At 42.7% G+C, this 24,013-nt stretch overlaps 1 protein-coding gene across 3 annotated transcripts in view; it reads left to right on the top strand.

Annotated features, from left to right (window-relative positions):
- The window catches only part of LOC149833586 (uncharacterized), an 87,238-nt gene that overhangs the window by 18,475 nt on the left and 44,750 nt on the right, over window positions 1-24,013 (top strand). For all 3 annotated transcript variants that reach the window (XR_016432703.1, XM_090010884.1, XM_090010883.1), the window contains exons 6-8: window positions 5,626-5,666; window positions 5,776-5,892; window positions 5,998-6,078. Coding sequence is in view for 2 of the 3 variants with exons in the window: in XM_090010884.1 (XP_089867010.1) it covers window positions 5,626-5,666; window positions 5,776-5,892; window positions 5,998-6,078 (239 nt within the window). In the remaining variant the exon portion in view is untranslated. The remainder of the gene's footprint in view (window positions 1-5,625; window positions 5,667-5,775; window positions 5,893-5,997; window positions 6,079-24,013) is intronic.

Genomic DNA, 24,013 nt, shown 5'->3' with positions numbered 1-24,013 from the left:
GAGCCGTGAAGGGATGGTTTGTCTCAACGGAAGTATGTTCTTGACTTAGTAAAGGAAACATGAATGTTGGGAGCTAAACCAACAAATATTCCCATGGACCATAAAGTTCAGTTGTTTGAAGAAGGGTCAAAACCGGTTGATAGCAAAAGCTATCGCTCCCTAGTAGGGAAGCTACTGTATGTAACTGGGACCAGGCCGGATATTGCTTTAGCAGTAAGCAAAGTTAACCAGTTTATGGACAAATCAACTGAGGTACACTAGAATGCAGCTATTATGATTCTCAGATATCTAAAATCTTCTCTTGGAAAAGGGTTATTGTTCAGGAAAGGTGGAACTCTGGAGATAGTGACCTATTCTGATGCTGACTATGCAGGATCTGTAGTGGATAGAAAATCTACCACAGGATTCTGTGTGTTTCTGGGAGACAACTTGATTTCTTGGAGAAGTAAGAAACAAAATGTGGTTTCTAGGTCGAGTGCAGAATCAGAATATCGGGCTATGGCCCAAACAACTGCTGAATTGATGTGGGTTCGTACTGTTCTTCATGATCTTCAGGTGAAGGTTTCCTCTCCTATGACCATGATGTGTGATAACAAGGCTGCAACATCTATAACGAACAATTCTGTCTTTCATGAGAGATCAAAGCACATTGAGGTTGATTGCCACTATGTAAGAGATATGGTTCAAGCTGGACATATCACTACCAAATATCTAAAGTCGGATGATCAAGTTGCAGATATGTTTACAAAACCCCTTGTTAGACCAAATTTCTCAAAATGTTATGACAAGCTGAGCATGATTGATATCTATGCTCTAGCTTGAGGGGGAGTGTTGAGAATAGGTGGTTTAAGTTTAAATCTTCTTAGTTTGAAGGTTATTTGAATTTTTTATTTAATAAGGGACTTAGATGTAATTTATTCTTTTGGCCTCTTTCTATTTAACATAGAGAGCAACTCTAATGTGAATTAACGAGTTTCTCTTCCTGTGCAGCCGTCTCTCTCTCTCTACCTAGGGTTCAGTGCATCTCTCTACACTACACCAACCAGACCCAATACCCGTACCAGAACCAACCCATTAACCCGTCTCTGATCCAAAACCCAATACCATATCCGACCCAACACCCCTATCCTAGCCCGACCCATAACCCAAACCCATATTATCCCATTCCTACCCACCTAGAGCCCAAGACCCGACCAATCTTTCCACCTATAGCAGGACCACCTGTCGTACCGGTGCCACAACGCTGACCACAGATGGTTCCCACTCATGGGTGAGCCAGACAGAAACAAATTCCTATGCAAATTCAGTAGGGACTGACTCGACCAGAGCGCCGACCACAGGTTGTCGGAGTTTGTCAGCATTAGTTACCAGGAGAGCAGTATCGTGGTGAAGGAGATGAGGTCGTGATGGATAATGATGCCTTATGGAATGAGTACCCCGCAGGCATGGTGGAGGCCCGTCAGCAGAGAGCACCAGAGCACCCCTCCACATACGGGGTGAAGCTGGAGCTTCCAGAGTTCGCAGGTCGGTTCGATGCGAAGTAGTTCTTCGATTGGTCTTATGCCGTCCAGTTCTTCTTCGACTACCACGATGTCATTGAGCATCGTCGTGTCTCCCTAGCCTCTACTCGGTTGAGAGGCCTAGCGCAGATATGGTGGGTTGAGCTACAGAGGTCGAGGGAGCGACAGAGACTAGAGCGTGTACAGACTTGGGAGGAGATGCAGCGGTTGATGCAGTCTAAGTTCGTGCCGTCAGATTACACCGAGAGAGCCTACAAGGAGTACTTGACCCTGCGTCAAGGTACTAGTACTGTGGCGGAGTACACTGCTAAGTTTCATCGTTTTTTCCTACGAGTGCAGATTGAGGAGACCGCTCGCCAGCAGGTCACGAGGTATTTTTCTGGTCTCCGTCATGCTATTTCTGATGACTTCAGTTGTGTCACAGTCGAGTCATTAGATCAGGCAAGCAGTTATGCCATGAATGTGGAGGAAAAATTGAAAAGAAGACAGGAACATAGGACATTCCGTAGTGATCAGTCCAATCAACCCAAGTCGAGTTTCCCAACCAGGAGAGTGAGCTCCCCTAGGAAAGAAGACTCAAACTCCACCCCTGGAGTTGACCCTAGCAAACCCGATCAGTCTGGACCCACATACCATACAAGATCCAAAGTTAAGCCCAGTGAGTCTACCATTCGTTGTTTTAGGTGTCAAGAGTTAGGTCATATTGCGTCCAAGTGCCCCACCGTGAGTAAGAATACCCATCTTGCAAAGGGCATTGTTGAGTCAGTGTCCGATAGTGAGAGCGAGGGTGAGTCGCTTGTTGAGGGAGATGCCGAGATGAAAGTCGTAGAGTTCGACGACAACATCGAAAATTTGTTAACCATCCGTCATGTTTTGACCGCATCCCGAGAGTTGGCCCCGTCAAAATGGCTGCGAAATAATATTTTTAGAACCTGGTGCAACTGTGAGGGGCGTGCGTGTGATGTTATCGTTAATAACGGGGCGTGCGAGAATATGGTGTCCGAGAGTGTCGTGTCCAACTTGAACCTAAAAACGGAAAAACTGTCCCAACCTTATAAGATGGCATGATTCAAGAAAGGAAACGAGGTACCTATCACCCTGCGTTGTCTAGTTCGGTTTTTCATGGGAGAGCATTACCACAATGAAGTGTGGTGTGATGTGGCCTCTATGAGTGTGTGTCACATCATTTTGGGACGTCCCTGACAGTTTGACCGTAAGACCATCCATGATGGCCGTAAGAATACGTACTCATTTATCTTTAAGGGTCATAAGATAGTTTTTCTTCCCACTTAGGAGACCGGGTTTCCCCATCTCGCGGGCCTATCTTACCGGTCTTCCTCGTTTGATGTTGTCGAGTACGTGCACGACATACATAGACAAGCCCACCCCAAACTTATTGAGAACCACGAAGCCTACAAAGCTTTCGTAGATCATGGTCGTCGTGATGTCCAGTTTCAAGTCAGCCAGTTAGTATGGGTTTACCTGCGTCCTGAGTGTTTCCCAGTAGATACTTATAGTAAATTGAGTCCTAAGAAGTATGGTCCTTTTAAGATTCTTAGGCGATTGTGTCCGAATGCCTGCCTCCTTGAACTGCGTGAAAATTGACACCTTTCGCCTATATTCAATGCGTCTGATCTAAATGCTTACTGTGGAGACAACAAGTCGTTAGAGCCGACTTCTTCCCAACCAGGGGAAAATGACGCAGAGCAGGATGAACCCAGATCCATACAACAAGCAGAGTTCGTCTCGGGTCCAGACCCGAGACCCAGATTCAGCTGAAGCCTTTTAAATAGCCCAACCTAGGGTTGCGTGCGGGGGACTATTGGAAAATCACAAAGCTCTCTCTGTTATTTTTTTTTGCCGCACGTCCTTTATTGTTTTCTTTGTCATTTTGTGTTTGGTTTCTTCTATCAGTCTGAATACTTTATTATTGTTCTGTCAGTCATTGTTTTTTTCATTCCCTGTTAATAGAATCAATATGTGGGTGTCATTAGTTGATTCTTCGTTTAAATACATTGAGTTTGATTCCTTGTTCCAAGCTTCTCTTTTCATTGTTTCACATATTTCTACGTTATTTACGCTGCATGACTGTGCATCGCACGAAGCCATCAGCGTCAGCCCCCCTTTGCGTGACCATTGCGATTTCCCCCCTTTTCGCTGCATCAAGTGCATTTCATCTGTGTTATTTTGCTACCGCACGATTGATCGTGCGTTGAGACATCAACGTCAGCGTCAGGCCTGTTACGTGGTTGTCACTCTTTGCCGCTGTGTCGAGAAGCAGCAGTGTCAGCATTGTTATCGTGAAAGCACCGTGCCCTCACTGCATCACAAGTTTTACAACCTAATCAATAGCATGTGACTTATGACACATAGATGCGGGTGTCAATGCAAATTATGCGACATGGAAATTTCAAAAAATATAAGTGCAGGGTTGCATATATACACGCACACACTCGCACACACAGTTTCCATAAAATGCAATTTACAATTATACAATTATAAGTTTTTTAAGTGTTTTTTTTACTTGACTTGGTCAAAGTTGTCCAAATCCAAAATTAGACCAAAATGGTCGGGTGTGGGTTGACTGCACTTGGCACTTGTTAACCTGCATCCAGCAATGTCAGGTGATGCACCCACACCCACAAGGTGCTTTGAGAGTGTAGAAGCATCAATTGCACGTGACATGGTGAAGTACTGGAGTGAAAGGAGAAAAGTAGTACCCTGCTTCTTGCTTTTTTGGTGGATTAGAATCTTGAGAGAACTATAATGTGGTGAAACATTGGTTAGGGCTGTTAATGGGTCAGGTTTGTATTGGGTACCTGACCAGACCTAAATATAAATAACTGGGCATGGGCATAAAAATGCAGGCCCAAGGCTTATTCTGGTCAACTTGAAACCAACCCAAGTAATGCGTGAGTCACACTTGAGTTATGATTTTTGTCAGATATCCGTTCCGATCCAGCTTGGCGTAAGAAGTTTGTATCTACATTTAAGTAAATATATATTACTTTATATTGTATGGGGCCGCCGGGTGGGTTTGGGTTTCTATTTTCTCATCCTGGCATAACCTGGACCTGAACTTGAACATGCAAACTTGTTATTTGGTTAGGTTAGGTTGCACCTTGATGGATTGGATACCCGGTCGATTAACAGCCCTAACATGGATCAGTAACTTTACCAATTTTGTCAATTCTTAAATACTCAATATTCATTCATCTTGATTCTGAGTCTGACTGAAATGTTGCCATTGAAAGTTGAATGCTGATGCTAATGGCCTTATCTCATAAGCATGTCATGAATAGTTGATGATGATGTTACAGTCTTTATGGAACTCTGACTACCTAAGCAATTTATTAGGGCACTTCAAGGTGTTGTTTATCTATTGGTTGAGATTTACATCAAGTTCATCAAACATGACATATTTACTTTGTGGCTTACTAATAATATTAGATGCCTTCTTTATCCGTAACTTTGTGATAAACATGCCAATTTTAGAACCTGTTTTATATTTTCAAGGATCTAAGCCATAAGCGCTACAACTGATTAAGATTATTCTTAATGTCACCATAACGTATTTACATCATGGATGTATGATAAGAATGATTTTCTCTGTTTATATTTCAGGAAGTTTTACAGGTTACCAATAGCTAAACATGTAATAACAATTCGTCCCCTGCCCCACCCCAAAAAAAAGGGAAGAAAAACATCCTTCAAACACAAAATATTGGAGATATTTATACTGCCATTTGCATATGTTAACAAGTATAGGCTTGTAGTTAATTTTCTTATCTCAGATATAAAGCATGATAAAACATACTGGTTGGGATATGCAACAATATGGACTGTCACTCAACTGGTGATATCCTGAGTATTGTGGTATTATGCTTTATTTAGTTGGGGGCTGCAATTTAACAAGAATGTACTCATAAATCATAAGACCAAAGCCTGAAAAAGAAAGAAAAGGAAAACCATAATATCAAGATTTTGAAGCAAGTTTTGCATTCTAATTAGTCAAGCCTTGCTACCAGTTTGTCTGCTTCCCTTTGATTCTGTTCATTAATTAATGTTAACAACTTACATTGTTTGGCATTCCCATATGGCACAGGTTTTACTGGATTTCATACGACAGATAAATGATGATCAGGGGTAAGATGTTTTTGGAAGATGGCAAAGAATTCCAAATTTTTTTATGGTTGTGATATATCTGAAATGCAGTTAATAATTTGACATGTTACTACAAATCTTTGCAATATAGGCCCATGGAGGAGCAAAGGCAACGGTATGGCCCTCACTTGTACAGTCTGACTGCTATGGTGATTTGGGTTAGGTTACTTCTGCTTCTTTTGTGGGGACGTTTGGAGGCAGGGAATTTGTAAGATCTCTTGCTTTGCTAAAATATTTCAGCTGATCTCTCTCTCTCTCTCTCTCTGTGACAATCAACTGATCATAGTGCTTGATGCATATTTTGTGCTAACAGACATAGAGAAAAGTTCGATCTCTTGGAACAGGCTGTTTATGTGTACACCTCTGAATTGGAGCGATTTCTTAAATTCATAGGGTACTTGCTCACTTTTCTACTAAACCTTTTTTGGAGAATTATCTGTCCATTGCCAAATCCACTTTATTTTTTTTTCTTGTATGCACATTGTCTGGCTGAGCCTATTATCATCAGTACATGTGTGCATATGACAGTTCATTCTGGCAGCTTCTGGTTCCATTTTTCATATGACAACACTGCATTATTTTTTTTCTACTTAATTTGTTATCAGCTTGTTCATCTCATGTACCTAAAACTTTATTCAGTCCAGTTATTTGCTTTTTCCTTTTCCCACTTGAGACACTTTTGCATTGGGCACATGGTACCCTGTCTGAGAACCGGTTTTGGTCCCAAGAATGTTGTTCAATTGGATCAAACCGCTTTCCCATAATCCTAACCTTTGAGAAACTATGGGTCTGAGGCTCTAAGCTGGTTTCTAGTTATCAGATGCACACAAGGGCAAACCACAAGGAAGAAGAAGATGAAGGCACTCTAACAATGCTTCATTAGGAAGAAAAGAAGAATACAAGGATCGACCTCCCCTTCAGCACTACATGACAAAATTAGTTGACCTCTAACCTCCTACTAAAGTACTAGAATACTCCTCGTTAAATAATCTATATACAATTGGAAGAGGGTAGTACAAAAGTAACACTACACATGGTACATCAACCTATTACACTTCTCAAACCCCCCCCCCCCCTCAAACTTGAGATGATTCTAAGGGAATCATCCCAAGTTTGGAAAGAAAGAGTTGAAAATGTGAAGGAGCCAAACTCTTAGTAAACACATCAACAACTTGTTCCTTTGAGCTTACATGCTTTAATGAGATGATTCCATCTTCATAATCTCTCCTCGTAAAGTGACAATCAATCTCAATATATTTTGTCCTCTCATGAAACTCAGGGTTTTTAGTAATATGAATGACACTCATATTGTCACAATATTAGGAGGTTCTACAAACTCCACATCAAGTTCTTTAAGAAGCCACCTTATCCATGTAAGTTCTGTAGTAACCTATGTCATGGCTCTGTAATCAACCTCTGCAGTAGACAAAACAACTCACTGTTGCTTTTTGCTCTTCCCGGAAATCAAAGAGCTTTCAATAAACACAAAATCTTGTAGTAGAGAGAATCTTTGGTTGATCCTCCAAAATCTGAATCACAATAAGCTCTAATATCTATAGAGAATGAAGCTGAAAAGAACATCCAAAAATGCATAGGGTCTCACACATACTGAATAATCCTAAGCATAACTGCAAGATGCACTGATATAGGTGAACTCATGAACTGACTAACTACATGCACAACATAAGTGATGTGGTGGGGCTAGGCGCACTAGTCAGTACCCAAAATAATTTTTTTTAAAAACACACAAAATATGTAAACAAACTGCTAAAAATAATGACAAACATGTATACAACATAAAATCAATCAACAATAAGAAATAGACAAAACATAACATGTCATCGAACACTGTAAAGAAATTATATTAAATAATTTGCTCAAAAAAATAAATAATACATAAACAATTGAATAAACAAACCATACAACTAACGATGTGAATCAACAATATACAAAAAATAAAATCATCTATACAAAAAAATTAATAAGTCAACAATAGACATGATATAATCAATAGACAAATAAGAAGAAAAAATGAACAATTGAATAACCAAACCATGCAACTTACATATATTTACATAGAAAACAAATATATATGTGATGAAACTACCCATCAACATGTGTGTGTGTGGACTGTGGGTGCATGTGAAGTGTGAATTCTGAAAAAGAACAGTAAAACATATCATATACGAAGTCCACACACAGATATATAACTTAGAAATATAACTCTTAAAGACACAAATATAACTCAGAAACAGTCAACCAGAAATATAACTCATAAATACAACTCACAAACATAACATCGGAACTAGTCAACCGCAAAATTAGCTAAGAAATATAACTCAAAAACAATCAAACAGATTATTTATATTATAAATTACATTACATTGATACAATATTATATATAAACATATTATATTAAATTACAAAAAGATTATATATAAATTATAGTACATACACAAATATATTTATATATAAATGCAGTATATATAATATCTAATATGTTGAAATACATTATTATATATCTTGAAATACAGTAGATATAATATAACTGAAATACAATATAATTAACAAGAAGAAGAAGAAAAAAAGGAAGAAGAAAAAAAATGAAAAGGGAAGGAAAAGGAAAAAAAGGAAGAGGAGCGAGAACAAAAGAGAGAGATAAAGAGAGTGAGAAAAAGAAAGAGTGAGAACTGAGAGAGAGAGAGAGAGAGAGAGAGAGAGAGAGAGAGAGAGAGAGAGAGAGAGAGAGAGAGAGAGAGAGAGAGAGAGAGAGAGAGAGAGGGCGTACCTCTTGGTCCTCTTCTTTTTCTTGCAAAAACTTGAGAGACAGTGAGAATGAGAGAGAGAACGAGAGAGTGAGAGAAAGAGAGAGGAGGGCGTACCTCTTCTTCTTCTTGCAAAAACCCGAGAGAGAGGAGAGAGGGAGAGAGTGCGAAAAGGGGAGAAATTAGGGCCTCTTTTCCCCTTTTATACGGGTCGTTTGGTCCACTCAAAAAAAATGGGACCGATCTAGGCTTAAGCCTAGGCGAACTAGGCGACACCTAGGCGCTAAAATAGGGCATCACTGCCCAAACCTAGTTGCCCAGCCGACGGGGCTGTGCCTAGGCCGCCTAGGTACCACCTTTGACAACCAAGGGTCAAATATATCAAGTTGCCTACTAATTGTTTGTATACCACAAGGTCTTCAAGCATCTCTCCATCTGAACTTCTCAACTTGATATTCATTTCCATAAGAGTAGAAACCTTTTTGGAATTATCTGTCGGCCTTGCTTTGCTTGCAAGATCTGTTGCGTATTTATGTTCCTCTTTTGGAGTAAGCAACCTCAAGATCTAGGAAATATTTTCAATATCTGAATCTTTCATCTCAACGACACCAGTCAACCTCCTTTTGGTATCAAATATTTTCTGCACATCATCTCCTGTAATAATCTTGTTGTTAACATACAATAGCAATATACACTTACCTTGAGCAAAGGAAGTGACAAACAAAGCATGATCATGATGACTCTGCTTAACTCCAAGCGACTTCACAACAATGCTAAACTTCTCAAACCAAGCACAAGGTGCCTGTTTGAGCCCATATAGAGCTCGCCTCAACCTTCACACTTTGCCCCAAGGATATGAATATCTAGGTGGTAGTTCTATATACACCTCCTTATTCAAGTCTCCATTCAGTAAAACATTCTTTACATCCAACTTCCAAAGACTCCATTGCCTTATTTCAGCAACTACAAGTAATGTTCTTATGATAGTCACGTCGGCCACCTAGGCAAATGTCTCTGCAAAGTCAATTCCATATTGCTGACTATATACCTTAGCCACCAGTCTAGCTTGATGTCTCTCAATTGACCCATCTGTATTAGTCTTGATCTTGTAGTCCCACTTGCATCCAACAACATTCTTTTCTGGTGTGAGTTCCACAAAATCCCAAGCATGCATCCTCTCTAATGCACTCAGTTCCTCATCTATAGCATGCTGCCATTACTTTTTGGAAGAAGCCTCTGCATAAGAGTTATGCTCGACATAGGATAAAATTAGAGCTAAATAGGCACAATGTTGATGAGTAAAAGAATCATAAGATACAAATCGGGTGAGAGGAACATATACTTTGGAGCTTCTACGTACCTGAGGAGGTGAGGGGACGAATAATGATTCTGGACTTGTGTGCTCTAGATCAACTGGGAGAGAATCAAAATTGGCCTCTAGGTTCCTTGTGTCCTCCATCTCTGTCCGATCCATAAAAGGAACCTCCACTACATTCTCCTGCCTTTTAACATAGGTTTGCCCAAATCTATTACTCCTTTCAAAAGCTTTCTCTTCCTGAGCGTGCACACTCTTTTCAACTGTTCTTTGTTTAGGGAATGAAACCAAGAAAGAGAAATCAACAACCTCTTTCTCTTTAAGCTCCCCCTTACCAAAATAAGGTGTGTCCTCATGAAAAACAACACGTCTTGATATCCAAACTCTACGCTCAATTGGGTTATGACATTTATACTCTTTTTGTCTATGAGAGAACCCTAAGAAACAACACTTCACAGATCTTAGTGAGAGCTTGTCCCTATATCTACTAGGCAATAGTACAAAGCAAGTGCATCTAAAGACTTTCGTCATTTTATAATTTGGAACAATTCTATATAATTTTTGGAATGAAGATATACCTTTAAGTATCCTTGATGACATCAAGGTTGATCTGATATATTGTCATGCACACTGCGTTTTCTCAAAAGTCTTTAGGCACACATCCACCAAAGAACAATGCTCTAATAGTCTTTAAGTTGTGCCTATTCTTCCTCTTTGCTACACCATTTTTCTTGTGGGTATATGGACATATTTTTTGATGTTCAATTTCTTTTTCTTGCAAAAAATTTTTAAACACACCAACATATTCATTCATCATAGCTGCACTCAGACAGGATCCAAAACTTTCCTACTTGCTCATGTCCAGCCAATCCAAGTAATATAAGTCTCCTCTTCTATGGCCAATTTCAAACTATCTTTTTCGATAGTTGATCCTGCACAATACAATCAGTAGGAGAAAATGTGATATTACGATTGTAGTTAATGATTTGGCCAACATAAATGATATTCATGGCTAACGAGGGAACATGATAAACTTGAGAAATGTTTAATTTGTAATAAGAATAGAAATTTGAAGAAATTCAACTTATTTTTGAAACTTACGTTGAGGAACCATCTATAGTGCGAAAAACACCACTCAGGGTTGACAAATGATTAGAACAGACTCATAAGCAATCATATGACATGAAACACTTGAGTCTATCAACCACCCTGAAGCATAATTTGACTCAAGTCATAGGGATTCGGCCAGACAGGTGCCGCACCCGCGTCGACGCGATGCGATGCGATGCGGGTGCAGCACCGGGTGTGGTCAACCCGACCCTGGGTGTGTTGACCACACCTAGGGTCATTTTGGCCCAATTTTTTGATTTTTTTTTATTTTCCCTGTGAAATGGGTTGCGGAATTTAAAAAAAAATTCTGCTCACAGCTGACCGCGCAGCGGGACCCGCCCCTTGTTGGATTTTGATTTTGATTTTGGCCTTGATAGCTTCGGTCTCTTTAGAGTTGCCTATTCCCTGACGAGGACTTCCAGATTCTTCACCTCTCCCCACCCCTTGCTGGATCCCTGCAAGTAGTGATGAGAGAATGAAAAGACGAAACAACCGATGCCTGCTTGCTGCCACTGCTCTTGTTTTATAAAGGGGGCACTTGTGTCCACAACATCTGATGAGCTTTGTTAGCATCCCATGCTATTCCTGCCTCCAAACAATGAATTCACAGCGTTGTAAAACATACTGTTAACTTGGAAATGATGATCCATCTTCCTCAAAAATTAAAACCAAAATTCAAGAGCCTTTTGAAGTCTTTATCCTTCAACCATCCAGATCTTTCTTCGTCAAGGATTCTCTCTCTCCATAATAAATGATAATGGTGGTGGTAGCCTTGGTGGCTATTAGTATTCACTTTTCTCCCGACGAGATGGGTGCTCTAGCCGTAGCCTGGTGTAGACCTCTCTTTTCCACATGTCAATTCCAATAAATTTCTTTTAGCTGTCATCCAGAGTCCAGACTGGAGATCTCTGTGCAACTGTATATAAAATGAAATTTGAAAAACCCTAGGCAGTGGCGTGGCAGTGGCGCCGTAGGCCTCGTGAAGACTCTCTCTCCAATAAACCACATCAAACCTTTCGTTTATATTTTTTTTCGTGAAGACCAGGGAGTTTCAGACATGATTGAATCATGACAGTCAGCAGAGCGCAACAGGCTGGGTCAATCAGATTGCCAATCCTTCCGGTTCATCAATTTTGTCCCGTTGCGCCAAAGTACACAAGCAGAGCGTGGGTAACAAGTCTTCAAACAAACACACCAGCAAAAAAAAAACTGGTTATAAGTCCTATATATATATATTTTTTTTTTTGCCGCACCCCCGCACTCGGGTTTTTTTGGAAGTGCCGCATCCCCACACCCTCACCTGCACCCACACCCGCACCCATGTGACATAGAATTTGAGATACCTCAAAGGCAATACTAGAGGAAGAGAGTGCAATAGATGACTGAGCAAGAAGTTACAACTGAAAAATCTGTTGCTACATCTTATCTAAAACCTAAAGTTGGCTACAACTCGACTTCTTCGAGGATCAGCAGGAGACACTACAGATTGAACACCAACCTCAGTGTCATCATCTCTAGACTTAGTGCCCTTGCCATAAAAATATACTTCATAAGCTGTCACCGTTCTTTTTCTTGAGAGCTGAACAAGAGTTTTTCATGTGACCAAATCTCTCATAGTAGTGACATTAAATACAATTTAAGTCTCCTCTACTTCCAGCTCTTCCACCATCTCTACCACCAAATCCGCTACCTGACTGCCGAGGAACTGCCATAACTGAATCACTAGGAGGATATGTACTAAGAGACTTCATCTTAGTCTCTTCAGCAATAAACTCTGCCAATGCATGAGTCACTATGGGCAAGACCTATGAAGCATGGCACTCCTTACCCCATCAAACTTAGGGTAAAGGGCCATGAGAAACTTTATCAACTTGTTTCTCTTTATAGCTATGTCACAGGGATTCGGCTAGCAGGGTGCGGCCAACCTGATCCTGGGTGCGTTGACCGCACCCAGGGTCATTTCTGTCCATTTTTTTGGATTTTTTTAAAAAAAAATTTGCCCTATGAAATGGGCTGCGGAATTTAAAAAAAAAAATCTGATGACAGCTGCTTGCTGCTGCTGCTCTTGTTTTATAAAGGGGCACTTGTGTTCACAACATCTGACGAGCTTTGTTGGCATCCCATGCTATTCCTGCCTCCAAACAATTAATTCGCAGCGTTGGAAAACATACTGTTAACTTGGAAATGATGATCCACCTTCCTCAAAAATTAAAACCAAAATTCAAGAGCCTTTTGAAGTCTTTATCCTTCAACCATCCAGATCCTTCTACGTCAAGGATTTTCTCTCTCCATAATAAATGATAATGGTGGTGGTAGCCTTGGTGGCTATTAGTATTCACTTTTCTCCTGACGAGATGGGTGTTCTAGCCGTAGCCTTGTGTAGACCTCTCTTTTCCACATGTCAAATCCAATAAATTTCTTTTAGCTATCATCTGTGTGCAACTGTATATAAAATGAAATTTGAAGAACCCTAGGCAGTGGCATGGCAGTGGAGCCGTAGGCCTCATGAAGACTCTCTCTCCAACAAACCACATCAAACCTTTCACTTATATTTTTTTTTTGTGAAGACCAGGGAGTTTCAGACATGATTGAATCATGACAGTCAGTAGAGCGCAACAGGCTGGGTCGATCAGATTGCCAATCCTTTTGGTTCATCAATTTTGTCCCGTTGTGCCAAAGTACACAACAAGCAGAACGTGGGTAACAAGTCTTCAAACAAACACACCAGCAAAAAAAACTGGACCCCCGACTGGCGTCGGGGGAACCCCCGGACTGGCGTCGGGGGAACCCCCGGACCCCCTTCTCTCTCTCTCTCTATGTATATATATTTACATTTTTGCCCCTGCCGCACCCCCGCACATGGGTTTTTTGGAAGTGCCGAATCCCCGCACCCGCACCCATGTGACATAGCTTTATAGCTGTCAAACATCTCTATGCAGGCCTGACAACCACTGCTCTGCTACTACTCTCCATTAGAGCAGGTGCATCCCATAGCTCTTGCATTTCTGAGTAAAATTTTTCAACTGACTTATTCCCCTTACCTCAAAGCTTTAACTTCCTTTACAAGCTAATATGGTTTGGCCCCATTTTCTTGTTTGTACACTTGTTTGAGTTAGCCCCAAGCATCCTTAGCATCTTGGAACTTTGCCAGAGTCATTGTTATTCTTTGCTCAAGTGAACCTAATATCCATGCCTTGACCCTTGCATTATTCACAATCCACTCCTCCAACTTGTCATGATCAGGGTCGGTTGGCTTAGGTTTCACCTTTGAGCCATTCAAATATTCTCCAAGCCCTTTTCCCACGGTTGCAGTAGTCATAAAGTCTACCCAATATGCATAATTTGTTTCATCGAGCTTCACCAGAATAAGTTGTATGCCTTCTCCTTTCTTCATATCTCACTAGAACTCTCAAACTACAATTCAGAGTTTGCTGCACAAAAGAGAACACAAGGAAACACAACCAAATAGCAGCCAATTACAAGCTGAATATATGCAGCCACACGAACAATATCAACTTCAACACACAAAAAACAACTATTGTCACCAAGACCCAAAAAATAGCTTCTCACACAACACCCAATCCAAGCCTCCACACAAACTGACCTTCATACAGTCCAAGATTATATTTCAGATGAAATTCACACAAATCTGATGTAAAGCCTTGCTTGACACAGCTATACTAAGTCACAATGAACAATAACCGGGTTATCATCCCACACAAGCAAGCCAAAATCTTAATAAAACTCCTCCAAAACTGAACAAAATGGAACCAAATCACTTCTAACAGATGGCATACTAAAAAACAATCAGAATGATGTCCAACCCAAACATTCACATCCACCAATATGTTCAGAATGTGCACAAAGATCAAAACCGAACACTATTTACCACCATTTCAGGAAAAATCAAAGAAAATCTAAAATAAATCAAATACTGCTTTGATGAACAAGATTTTTTATTCAGAAGCTCTCTAAAATCATTCTCTAGTAAACCCCCAACTCAGATTGAACTAATTCAGAGGTTCACTTGGGCGTACTGACATCATCAGCACACAGCCCGGGGCACAAACTGGAACAGTGGCAGGGATGAAGCTTTACGCACCTCCTTCTCATGATCAACGATCTCCTTGAGTGATTGTGGTTCTGATACCATATAAGATGCACACACGAGCAAACCACAAGGAAGAAGAAGATGAAGAAGGCACTTTAATTATCACAGGCTAAAAGCGAAGGCCCCTATGATGTGCCTCGGTGTACCCCAACACCGGAACGACCTTTCAAGCGCACAACGTAAATCGAGTTAATCATTGCTCATCAAGCGCGCTGGCACAATCACACAAGCACGCGCACACACATCACATAAAGAAAGCAGGGAGACAGAGAATAGAAAAAGGCAAGAATGCAAGAACTTCTATTAGCAAAGTTAACGAGTACAAAGGGAGCCCCAAATTCACCTTGTACCTGGGGGTCGGAAACGATCTTCCTGCATCCGTTGAGATACCTCAAGGTCTTTTGAGTGACACTTTTATGAGATTGTGTCGTGGCCATGGGGGCATGGCGTTGCTGTTGAATTTGTGTTGTTGGTTCAGAGGGGTGTGAGCATCGTCCCCTTCTCGGAACTCGGACGATGACCACTTTTGTACATTTATTGAAGAGTACTGTGGCCTGCATATAGGGAAGATGCACTGAACCGTGGCTTGGGCTAAGTTGCACATGAGGTGGTGCGTGAGGTTGAACATCTGCTTAGGCAGCTGTGCATGGGGTGGTGCACAATGCCAATGATCGTTTCAGCAGTCGTAGAAAAGAGTTTGTGTGAGGCCTAGGCCGTTAGGCTGGCCAAACTGGGTTGTCTGGCGCCGCACGAGCTCGCAATTTTTTTTCCCATGATAAATGGTATCAGACCAAAGCGATTGGTGGTGATAGTATTCGTTTGTATGAGTTCCTAATAAAAAACCAAGAAGAGGAATGGTTTGTTCTGTGTATGCGAGTGTATGCAGCTGAAGCATTGTGAACCAGGCGTAGAAGCGAGTTGTTGGAAGGGTGGTATAGGACAAGCATATGCGTCAGGTTGTTGCTCAGTTGGCTAAGGAACATGGGTAAGCCAATGCGTGTCAGAGTTGGCACCATGACACTGTGCTACGAGGAGCACGTGTGATACAAACCTCGCTAGAGACCCATAGCCTTTGTTTCATAGGGCAGCTAGCCAACTGCATAGTGCGCACAACCGAAGCAAGATGACTTGGAACAACCAATAGCCAGGTTGTAAACAACCTAAAAGACTTGTGTTGATAGGCTAGATCAAGTCCTAGAAGCAGCAGCTTGGCCAGACCAGTGAAGTCAGCTGGCGAATTGGTCAAGTGCGAATAAAAGTTCATAGCAGCTGAGTGAAGATGAGAGCTTAAGTCTTGATCAGTTATAGACAAGTATGTGTCAGCATCACAAGGTATGCAAGTTAAGGAAGGCAGATGCACAATGTGCAACAGCGTGAAGTGCATAAAAGCATGAGCACGAGGCGCAAGGCCAGCAAAGCCTTTTGATGTAGAAGACTGAAGCCATCAGTGAGAACCAAGTGGAGTTGGTTCAGGTCACGTGGTTAGCTAAGAACAACGGTTAAGAGCATGGAGGCAGTCGAAAGGGTAAGTTTGCCAGCATTTAGGCCAAGAGTGCGAGGTAGTTGGTCGTGCGAGCCGATCAGCCAGGATAGCCTAGTAGGTCAAGCAGGGCAGCTCGTCAGGGGATGGGTGCTTATGTGTGTGCACCAAAGTCAATAGAGCAGGGACGAGCCAGTTAGCTCAAGAGACGGATAAGCAACCAGGTCAGTCGAGTCCAAACATGACAGAAACCAGTGCAGCTAAAGCTAGAGTGAGTTGCAGCTCAACAAGGTCGAGTGGTTCCAGCTGAAGTTTAAAGAATGACAACAGCATGACTGGAAGTGTGGGCCGCCCAATGTGCTGGCATCCACTACAGTGAAAGCTATAAATAAGCTTCCTTAATTGTAATGGGGTATCTTTTGAAAAAGGGAATTTGAGTCCTGTAAATGAGAGTGAGAGTTTCTCCTCTTTTGTAATAAGATCAACCGATCTTTGGCTCCGGCAAGGAGATAGGCTTCTAAGGAGGATTAGGCTTCAATTGTTGTCTTTGGCGACAAATTGAAGATCATGCCATTTCTTCCAGCCTCTGCAGCTCACCTTCTCAACCTGCAGAATGTTCAACGTATATGCTTCAGCTAGATCTAACAAGATCAAGCTGCAGCTGTGATCTAACAAGATCCAGCCATTCAATCGAGAGATCAGTCATCCTCTCGGGGAAATCAACTGCATAGAGCGTGCAGATTGATTTGAAGGATCGATCTTCCCTCAATTAGAGGATCCACATCTGTGAATCTAAGCTTGACCTTCACATGAGGTGCGTGAGTCAACTGATAACAAAATAGAAAGCTTCCACAACTCTGAACTTTGAAAAATTGCTGATAATAAAGAAGACTTCCATCAACAATAGATCCTGTAGAAGGACGATCCAACGAGGACTGTATCAATTGGTATCAGAGCCCAATGCCGATCAGAATGAAGCTCTGGCATGAATTAAGCGGGAATCCTTCGGCCGATTCTTGATCTAGCTGCAACAAGTTTTGCAAGAATTCTGAACAAAGTCTTTTCTGTTCTGAATTTTATTTCGGCCAGTGGATAGCTCGTAAGACAATTCTATTTGCAGATTCTGGTTCCTCAGATTGAGCACTATCAAAACGAGTATTCACACGTCAAAATCGGAGTTGAATTGACTTCCGAAAGTGAATTTGAAGTTAAGCCCTATTTTGACGCGTGCATATCGCCGGCCAGACTTTTCAAGTTATGCGTTCCAGTTTTAACTGCATATAGCAGAGTGTGCCGACTTGCTGATCAAGATCCGGCTTCAGCACGAATAGCTACAGCCTGACTGTGAGGAACTTGATCCAAAGCTGGATCGTGTTCTATTAGGCGAGGATACATCTGAATTATCCTGTTGATCGTGAAATCCACCGGACGGACACTGTTCTTGCTGAATCTAGTGCTGAGCAATGCAAATCAGGCGAGCCTGATTCCATTCAGCGACAAAAGTCTGCAACAATTGAGACACAGCTGAGGACAGCAATCTGTACCGAACCTTGCTGCAAACGGTCAAGTTGCTGTCAAACTTTACTGCAAATCACAATGGATGCAATGTCAAAGGAGTGAAGCGCTCAATCAAGTTTTAAGCAATTCTTTGAAGAAGAATGTGCGGACAATGGAGGAGATCAAGCAAATTGCGAGATCTAATTAAAAATTCAGAAAAGCTCCAGTGAAAAATGAGCAATTGCTCATTTCACTGAATATCCAAAAACCAGCTAAGTGCATAAGCACTTATTTGTCCTCAATCTGGTTCATTGTACTCGAATTACGATTGATATCTTGTTGACAGGTAGAACTGAAGATCTATTCAGCTGTATAGCTGAATCACACACAACAAATGAAGATCCAGCTGCGGAATATCAAGCATGTGCAGCTGAACCGCGTGTAGGCGAATGGCTTGTTCAGGCCATTAGTTGTAAAAGCATTTAGCATCACTAATTGGAGTTGTTATTGTGTGTTGAAGCCTCGAGATGGAAACACCTGTGTATGTTTACTCCGTGCACGAGACAGTCGATTTTGTATTGCTGCATACTACAGCCAGATGATGGAACCCATCAAGAGACAGCCGATCGATTCGTGGTCCCGGTATAGACGATGGCTACAACAACAAGATGATGAAGCTGCTGCCTGCGGCTATGCTAGTTGTAGGGGGGCAGAGGTGAACATTCAGTCATTGCGGACAACAGAAATGTTGACCGAGGATCGAGCAGACTGCTGGTGTGAGCAGCGCCTTCGAGCTGCCACAAGGTTGCCTCAGCAAAGACAGGTGAAGGTGCGCACGCATCTGGCCTCCCGTACGCCGCGGTGCAAGGAGTCGCAGGTGTGTAGGCGCATCACATCAGTCGCATCCGATGCACTTCATGCGCCAGACATAGGTTTTGGACATGGGGCAATGAGCGCACTTGATGATGGCCGCAGATACAAGAGGCATGGTCCCTTCAGCAAACACAGTGTGCAAGATAAAGGATGCATCCCTGATGCGTACCACGCACAGAAGGCGCACTGTCATTTCAGTGTGTGCCAGCCACAAGACACACACAGACTCACTGAGGTGCGCTTTGTGCGCAGCACGGGCGACGCGCGCTATGTGCAGAACGCGCACGGCGTCATTGACGCACATTTGGTGCATGACGTGCGCGTCGTCGTCGGTGCATGCGGTGCGCAAGAGGCGCTCAACGACTCTGACTGCGCTACGCACAGCACGCGCGCGGCATCCACGATGCATGCTACGCGTGAGACACGCGTGACGTCTCTGACGCGTGCTACGGGTGAGACGCGCTCGACGTTCCCGACGCATGCTACGTGCGAGACGCGCGTGACATCTCCGACGCGCGCTACACACAAGACGCGTGCGGCGTCCCTGATGCACACTACACGCGAGAAGTCTTCAATATGCGGGAGGATCATGCTGCTAGCAACACGTATCATGAGTGAGGTGGCTGCGGTGCCTTCGATGCACGTGACGCCCGCGGCAGCTGCAATTTTTATGACAGCCGTGAGTGGCGTGATGTTTTCAACAATGCTTATATGCCTGATGTGCGCAAATGGCGAGATGATCAGAGTGACACTGAGGAAGAAGAAGCACGACAAGGAGTTCAATGAGGAAAGACAACCATGCGCAACGATTGAAAATGTTCACAGGGAAGATCAGTCTTGGTATGATGATGATGAAGAGCGGAGTGACTATAACTATGTAGAATCACATGCTTGGAAGGATGAGTCTTTCTGTGCCAGCACTGAAACAACTTAAGTACCAAGTGAAGGATACTTATGGGACCAAAGAGCCAACACAAAGTGTATGTAATGAGGCTCTTCCTCTAACCAAAGCGCAAAAGTTAATGAGCTATGGCAGCCAGCTTGTCATTGCCAAAAGTGCAATTGAAGGTCAACAAAGTGATGGTGTGCTACATCATGAGTGTGCACAAGAATCTAGCCAAAAGCTTGATCTTGAGACACACATCCATTCCTTACAACAATTTGTGACCAAAAGAGTTGAAGGGCTGAGGGAAACTCTGCGAGTAGAGAGGCAAAAAGAGAAGGTTTTGGAACCTTCAGCAGCAATCCAAATTGAGGATGCTCATGAGTATCCTAAGGAAGATGAGGTGACCAACGTCACTCAGTGCAACCATATTGAGCTAGGTGTAGCAACATATGATGCTAATGTGAAAGAGGTACTTCCAAGAGTTGAGCATCTGTTGAGTTCCGAAGATAACTCAATTCATTGGTAACCAAATGAACAAGAACCAAATATCTCAGCTCATCTAATCGAGAAAACAGTAAAGACATGGGATGAAAATCAAAGATCGGATAAGCCATGGATGAGGACAACAATCGCATGCAGTGATTTTGTTGGAAAGAGCTTTAAGATGGATTGCTTTTCAAATTTCATTTTAACTCAATTTGGAAAGAAGATGTGCTTCTACTTGGAGCAGAAGATTTTTAGAAAGGTGGTAAGAAGGAGCCACCATAAGAAGAAAAACATAGCTGCTCAAGGTAGAGAAAAAATAAAGAGAAACCTTTTTGTCACGCTATGGCATAAGTTCATAAGAAGGACCATGCGTGACAAGGAGCAAAATTTTGTGTTCGATTCGGGAGGGGTTGAAACATTTTCTATGAAGAACACTTTGTAAATAGAGAGTAGTTAGGCCAACAATAAGATCAGAGTGATGCACTCAAGAGTCGAAATAAAGCGTGGATGTGAGGGACCATAACCCACAGGTGGTGAATGAATCTTGAGGGCAAGACCATGCGGAGCGTGGTGGTTTGATACGGACCTCGCTAGAGACCCGTAGCCTTTGTCTCATAGGGCAGCTAGCCAACTGCATAGTGCGCACAACCGAAGCAAGATGACTTGGAACAACCAATCGCCAGGTTGTAAACAACCTAAAAGACTTGTGTTGATGGGCTAGATCAAGTCCTAGAAGCAGCAGCTTGGCCAGATCAGTGAAGTCAGCCAGCGAAGTGGTCAGGTGCGAATAAAAGTTCATAGTAGCTGAGTGAAGATGAGAGCTTAAGTCTTGATCAGTTATAGACAAATATGTGTCAGCAGCACAAGGTATGCGAGCTAAGGAAGGCAGATGCACAATGTGCAGCAGCGTGAAGAGCATAGAAGCATGAGCATGAGACGCAAGGCCAACAAAGCCTTTTGATGTAAAAGACTGAAGCCATCAGTGAGAACCAAGTGGAGTTGGTTCAGGTCACGTGGTTAGCTAAGAACAACGGCTAAGAGCATGGAGGCAACCGAAAGGGTAAGTTTGCCAACACTTAGGCCAAGAGTGCGAGGTAGTTGGTCGTGCGGGTCGATCAACCAGGATAGCCTAGTAGGTCAAGCAGGGCAGCAAGGCAGCTCGATAGGGGATGGGTGCTTATGTGTGTGCGCCAAAGTCAATAGAGCAGGGACGAGCCAGTTAGCTCAAGAGACGGATAAGCAACCAAGTCAGCCAAGTCCAAACATGACAGAAACCGGTGCAGCCAAAGCTAGAGTGAGTTGCAACTGAACAAGGTCGAGTGGTTCCAGCTGAAGTTTAAAGAATGACAGCAGCAAGACTGGAAGTGTGGGCCGCCCAATATGCTGGCATCCACTACAGTGAAAGCTATAAATAAGCTTGCTTAATTGTAATGGGGTATCTTTTGAAAAAGGGAATTTGAGTCTTGTAAATGAGAGTGAGAGTTTCTCCTCTTCTGTAATAAGATCAACTGATCTTTGGCTCCAGCAAGGAGATAGGCCTCTAAGGAGGATTAGGCTTTAATTGTTCTCTTAGGAGACAATTTGAAGATCACGCCATTTCTTCCAGCCACTGCAGCTCACCTTCTCAACCTGCAGAATGTTCAATGTATATGCTTCAGCCAGATCTAACAAGATCAAGCTGCAGCTGTGATCTAACAAGATCCAACCATTCAATCGAGAGATCAGTCATCCTCTCGAGGAAATCAACTGCATAGAGCGTGCAGATTGATTTGAAGGATCGATCTTCCCTCAATTAGAGGATCCACATCTGTGAATCTCAGCCTGACCTACACATGAGGTGCGTGAGTCAGCTGATGGCCAATTCCAGCTAATTGAAAGCTTCCGCAACTCTGAACTTTGAAGAATTGTTGATAATAAAGAAGACTTCCATCGGCAATAGATCCTGTAGAAGGACGATCCAACGAGGACTGTATCACGTGTGCGATTGATTTCTACTAGTTTGTGCGTCAGCTCGCAAGTGGAGCATGGTGTTGCTTTGTGCATGATGCGGAGAGTGCACCATTGGTTATTCGGCTGAAAGGACTTGGACCTTTGAGTAAGGGAGACTCAATCAAACTTGCATTTTCTCTCCCAAGTGTCTGAGCAGGACAATAGAAGCGTGAAGCAGAAACGTCTATGAATAGGATGATAAAGTTGTGGGTTTGCAGAGTACCCACCTTTCGAGCAAGATGATCTTTGTGTTGGTCCGTTGTGTTTCAGCAATTTCTCTTTTTTGGATTGTATGAGTGGTAAAATGCTGTTGTTCTCGGCTCGCCAGCAAACACGTTCCTATGAGAACATGTTTGCTGACTCTAGAAGAGAGTTGCAGCGTTGGGCCAGAAGTTGGCCCAGTTGGATGGGTGTCCGAAAGACTGCTTTGAAAGACCACTACAAGGTAGTATGCGCGTTGGCATCCCCCATTTTGAGGATTAGTTTGGCCGTGGATAGTTGAAAACCACAATTTGGTGCCTTATGGGAGCAGACATCCCTGTGGCATGTGTTGGTAGTCTCTTTTTTCTTCAAGATATCGAGGACCACATTGGGTAGAAAGTGCCTTTAGATAGCTCTAAGGTTCGGGGCATGAGCGCGGCATAAGGTCACAAGAGAAAGCGGTGGACCGTTGTTGAAGTGACTTAAGGTGCATCGTGGAATGGGATGCAGCGTGTTAAAAGTTATGATGATGGTTGGTTGAAGCCAGACAAGGTTGGCCATGCGTGAGGGGGGCGTACATGCAAAGAGAGATCCAACGTAAAGTTGGATTTTCTAGAGTGAAAGTTCAAGTTGAAAAGGATGAGGTAAAGTGGAACCAAAGATAAGTGCGAAAGAAAGCTGAAAATTCAAAGGAAAGACACTATTCTTACCTGCACCAACTTCGATGAGGACGTCAAAGGGTTGGGTGGGGGAGAGTGTCACATACCAAGCTTGTTGGAATGTGACAAGTGCAGTGTTGAACATTTGAACTTTATTGAGTGAAAATGCATTGGGTGTAGTAATGGGCGATATGCGTTGGGCTATCAGTGATGTGCGGTGGTAGCATACCATGCTATAGACAATGGTATCGTCGTTGGTATGATAGTGTATGGTGGCACAAATGTGAAACATTGTTTGGTAAAGTGTTGGGCCGGTGTATCGGAGGATGGATGCCTTTGGAGATTTGGTTAAGTACCTCTCTACTCGGAAGAGATATCCCACATGTAGTGTTTGGTTCGCACGGGAGTGCGTGTGGTTAGAACTAATTCTCATATAGGGATCCAATTAGGTGTTCTCAACCGCGTATGGTGATACGAGGCTAAGCGAGTGAATGCCTAAGTGTCAGTGAGTTGTTTGGGTAGTGTTGCTTACTAATGCCTAAGTGTCAGTGAGTTGTTTGGGTAGTGTTGCTCACTATGACGCATATCTATTAATTGGCTGCAAGGTTGGGGGTCGGAAACAAAATTTCCCCATCCATTGAGTTACCTGCAAGGTCTTATGAGTGATGCTTTCAGGTGATCACGTCATGGCCGTGGGGGTGTGACATTGCTGTTGAATTTGAGTTGTTGGTTCGAAGGGGCATGAACATTGCCCCCTCCTTGGAACTCAGATGATTACCTTTTTCGTACATTAATTGAAGAGTACTATGACCTGTGTATAGGGAAGATGCACAGAGCCATGGCTTGAGCTAAGTTGTTGCACATGAGGTGATGCGTGAGGTCAAATATCCACTTAGGCAGCTGTGCATGGGGTGGTGTGCAATGCCAATGATTGTTTCGACAATGACAAAAGAGTTT

Source organism: Nuphar pumila, chromosome 6 (genome assembly GCF_984573655.1).
Source record: "Nuphar pumila chromosome 6, dmNupPumi1.hap1.1, whole genome shotgun sequence".
NCBI lineage: Eukaryota > Viridiplantae > Streptophyta > Magnoliopsida > Nymphaeales > Nymphaeaceae > Nuphar > Nuphar pumila.
The sequence above is the reverse complement of the archived record's forward strand: the minus strand, read 5'-3'. Positions and strand labels throughout refer to the sequence as shown.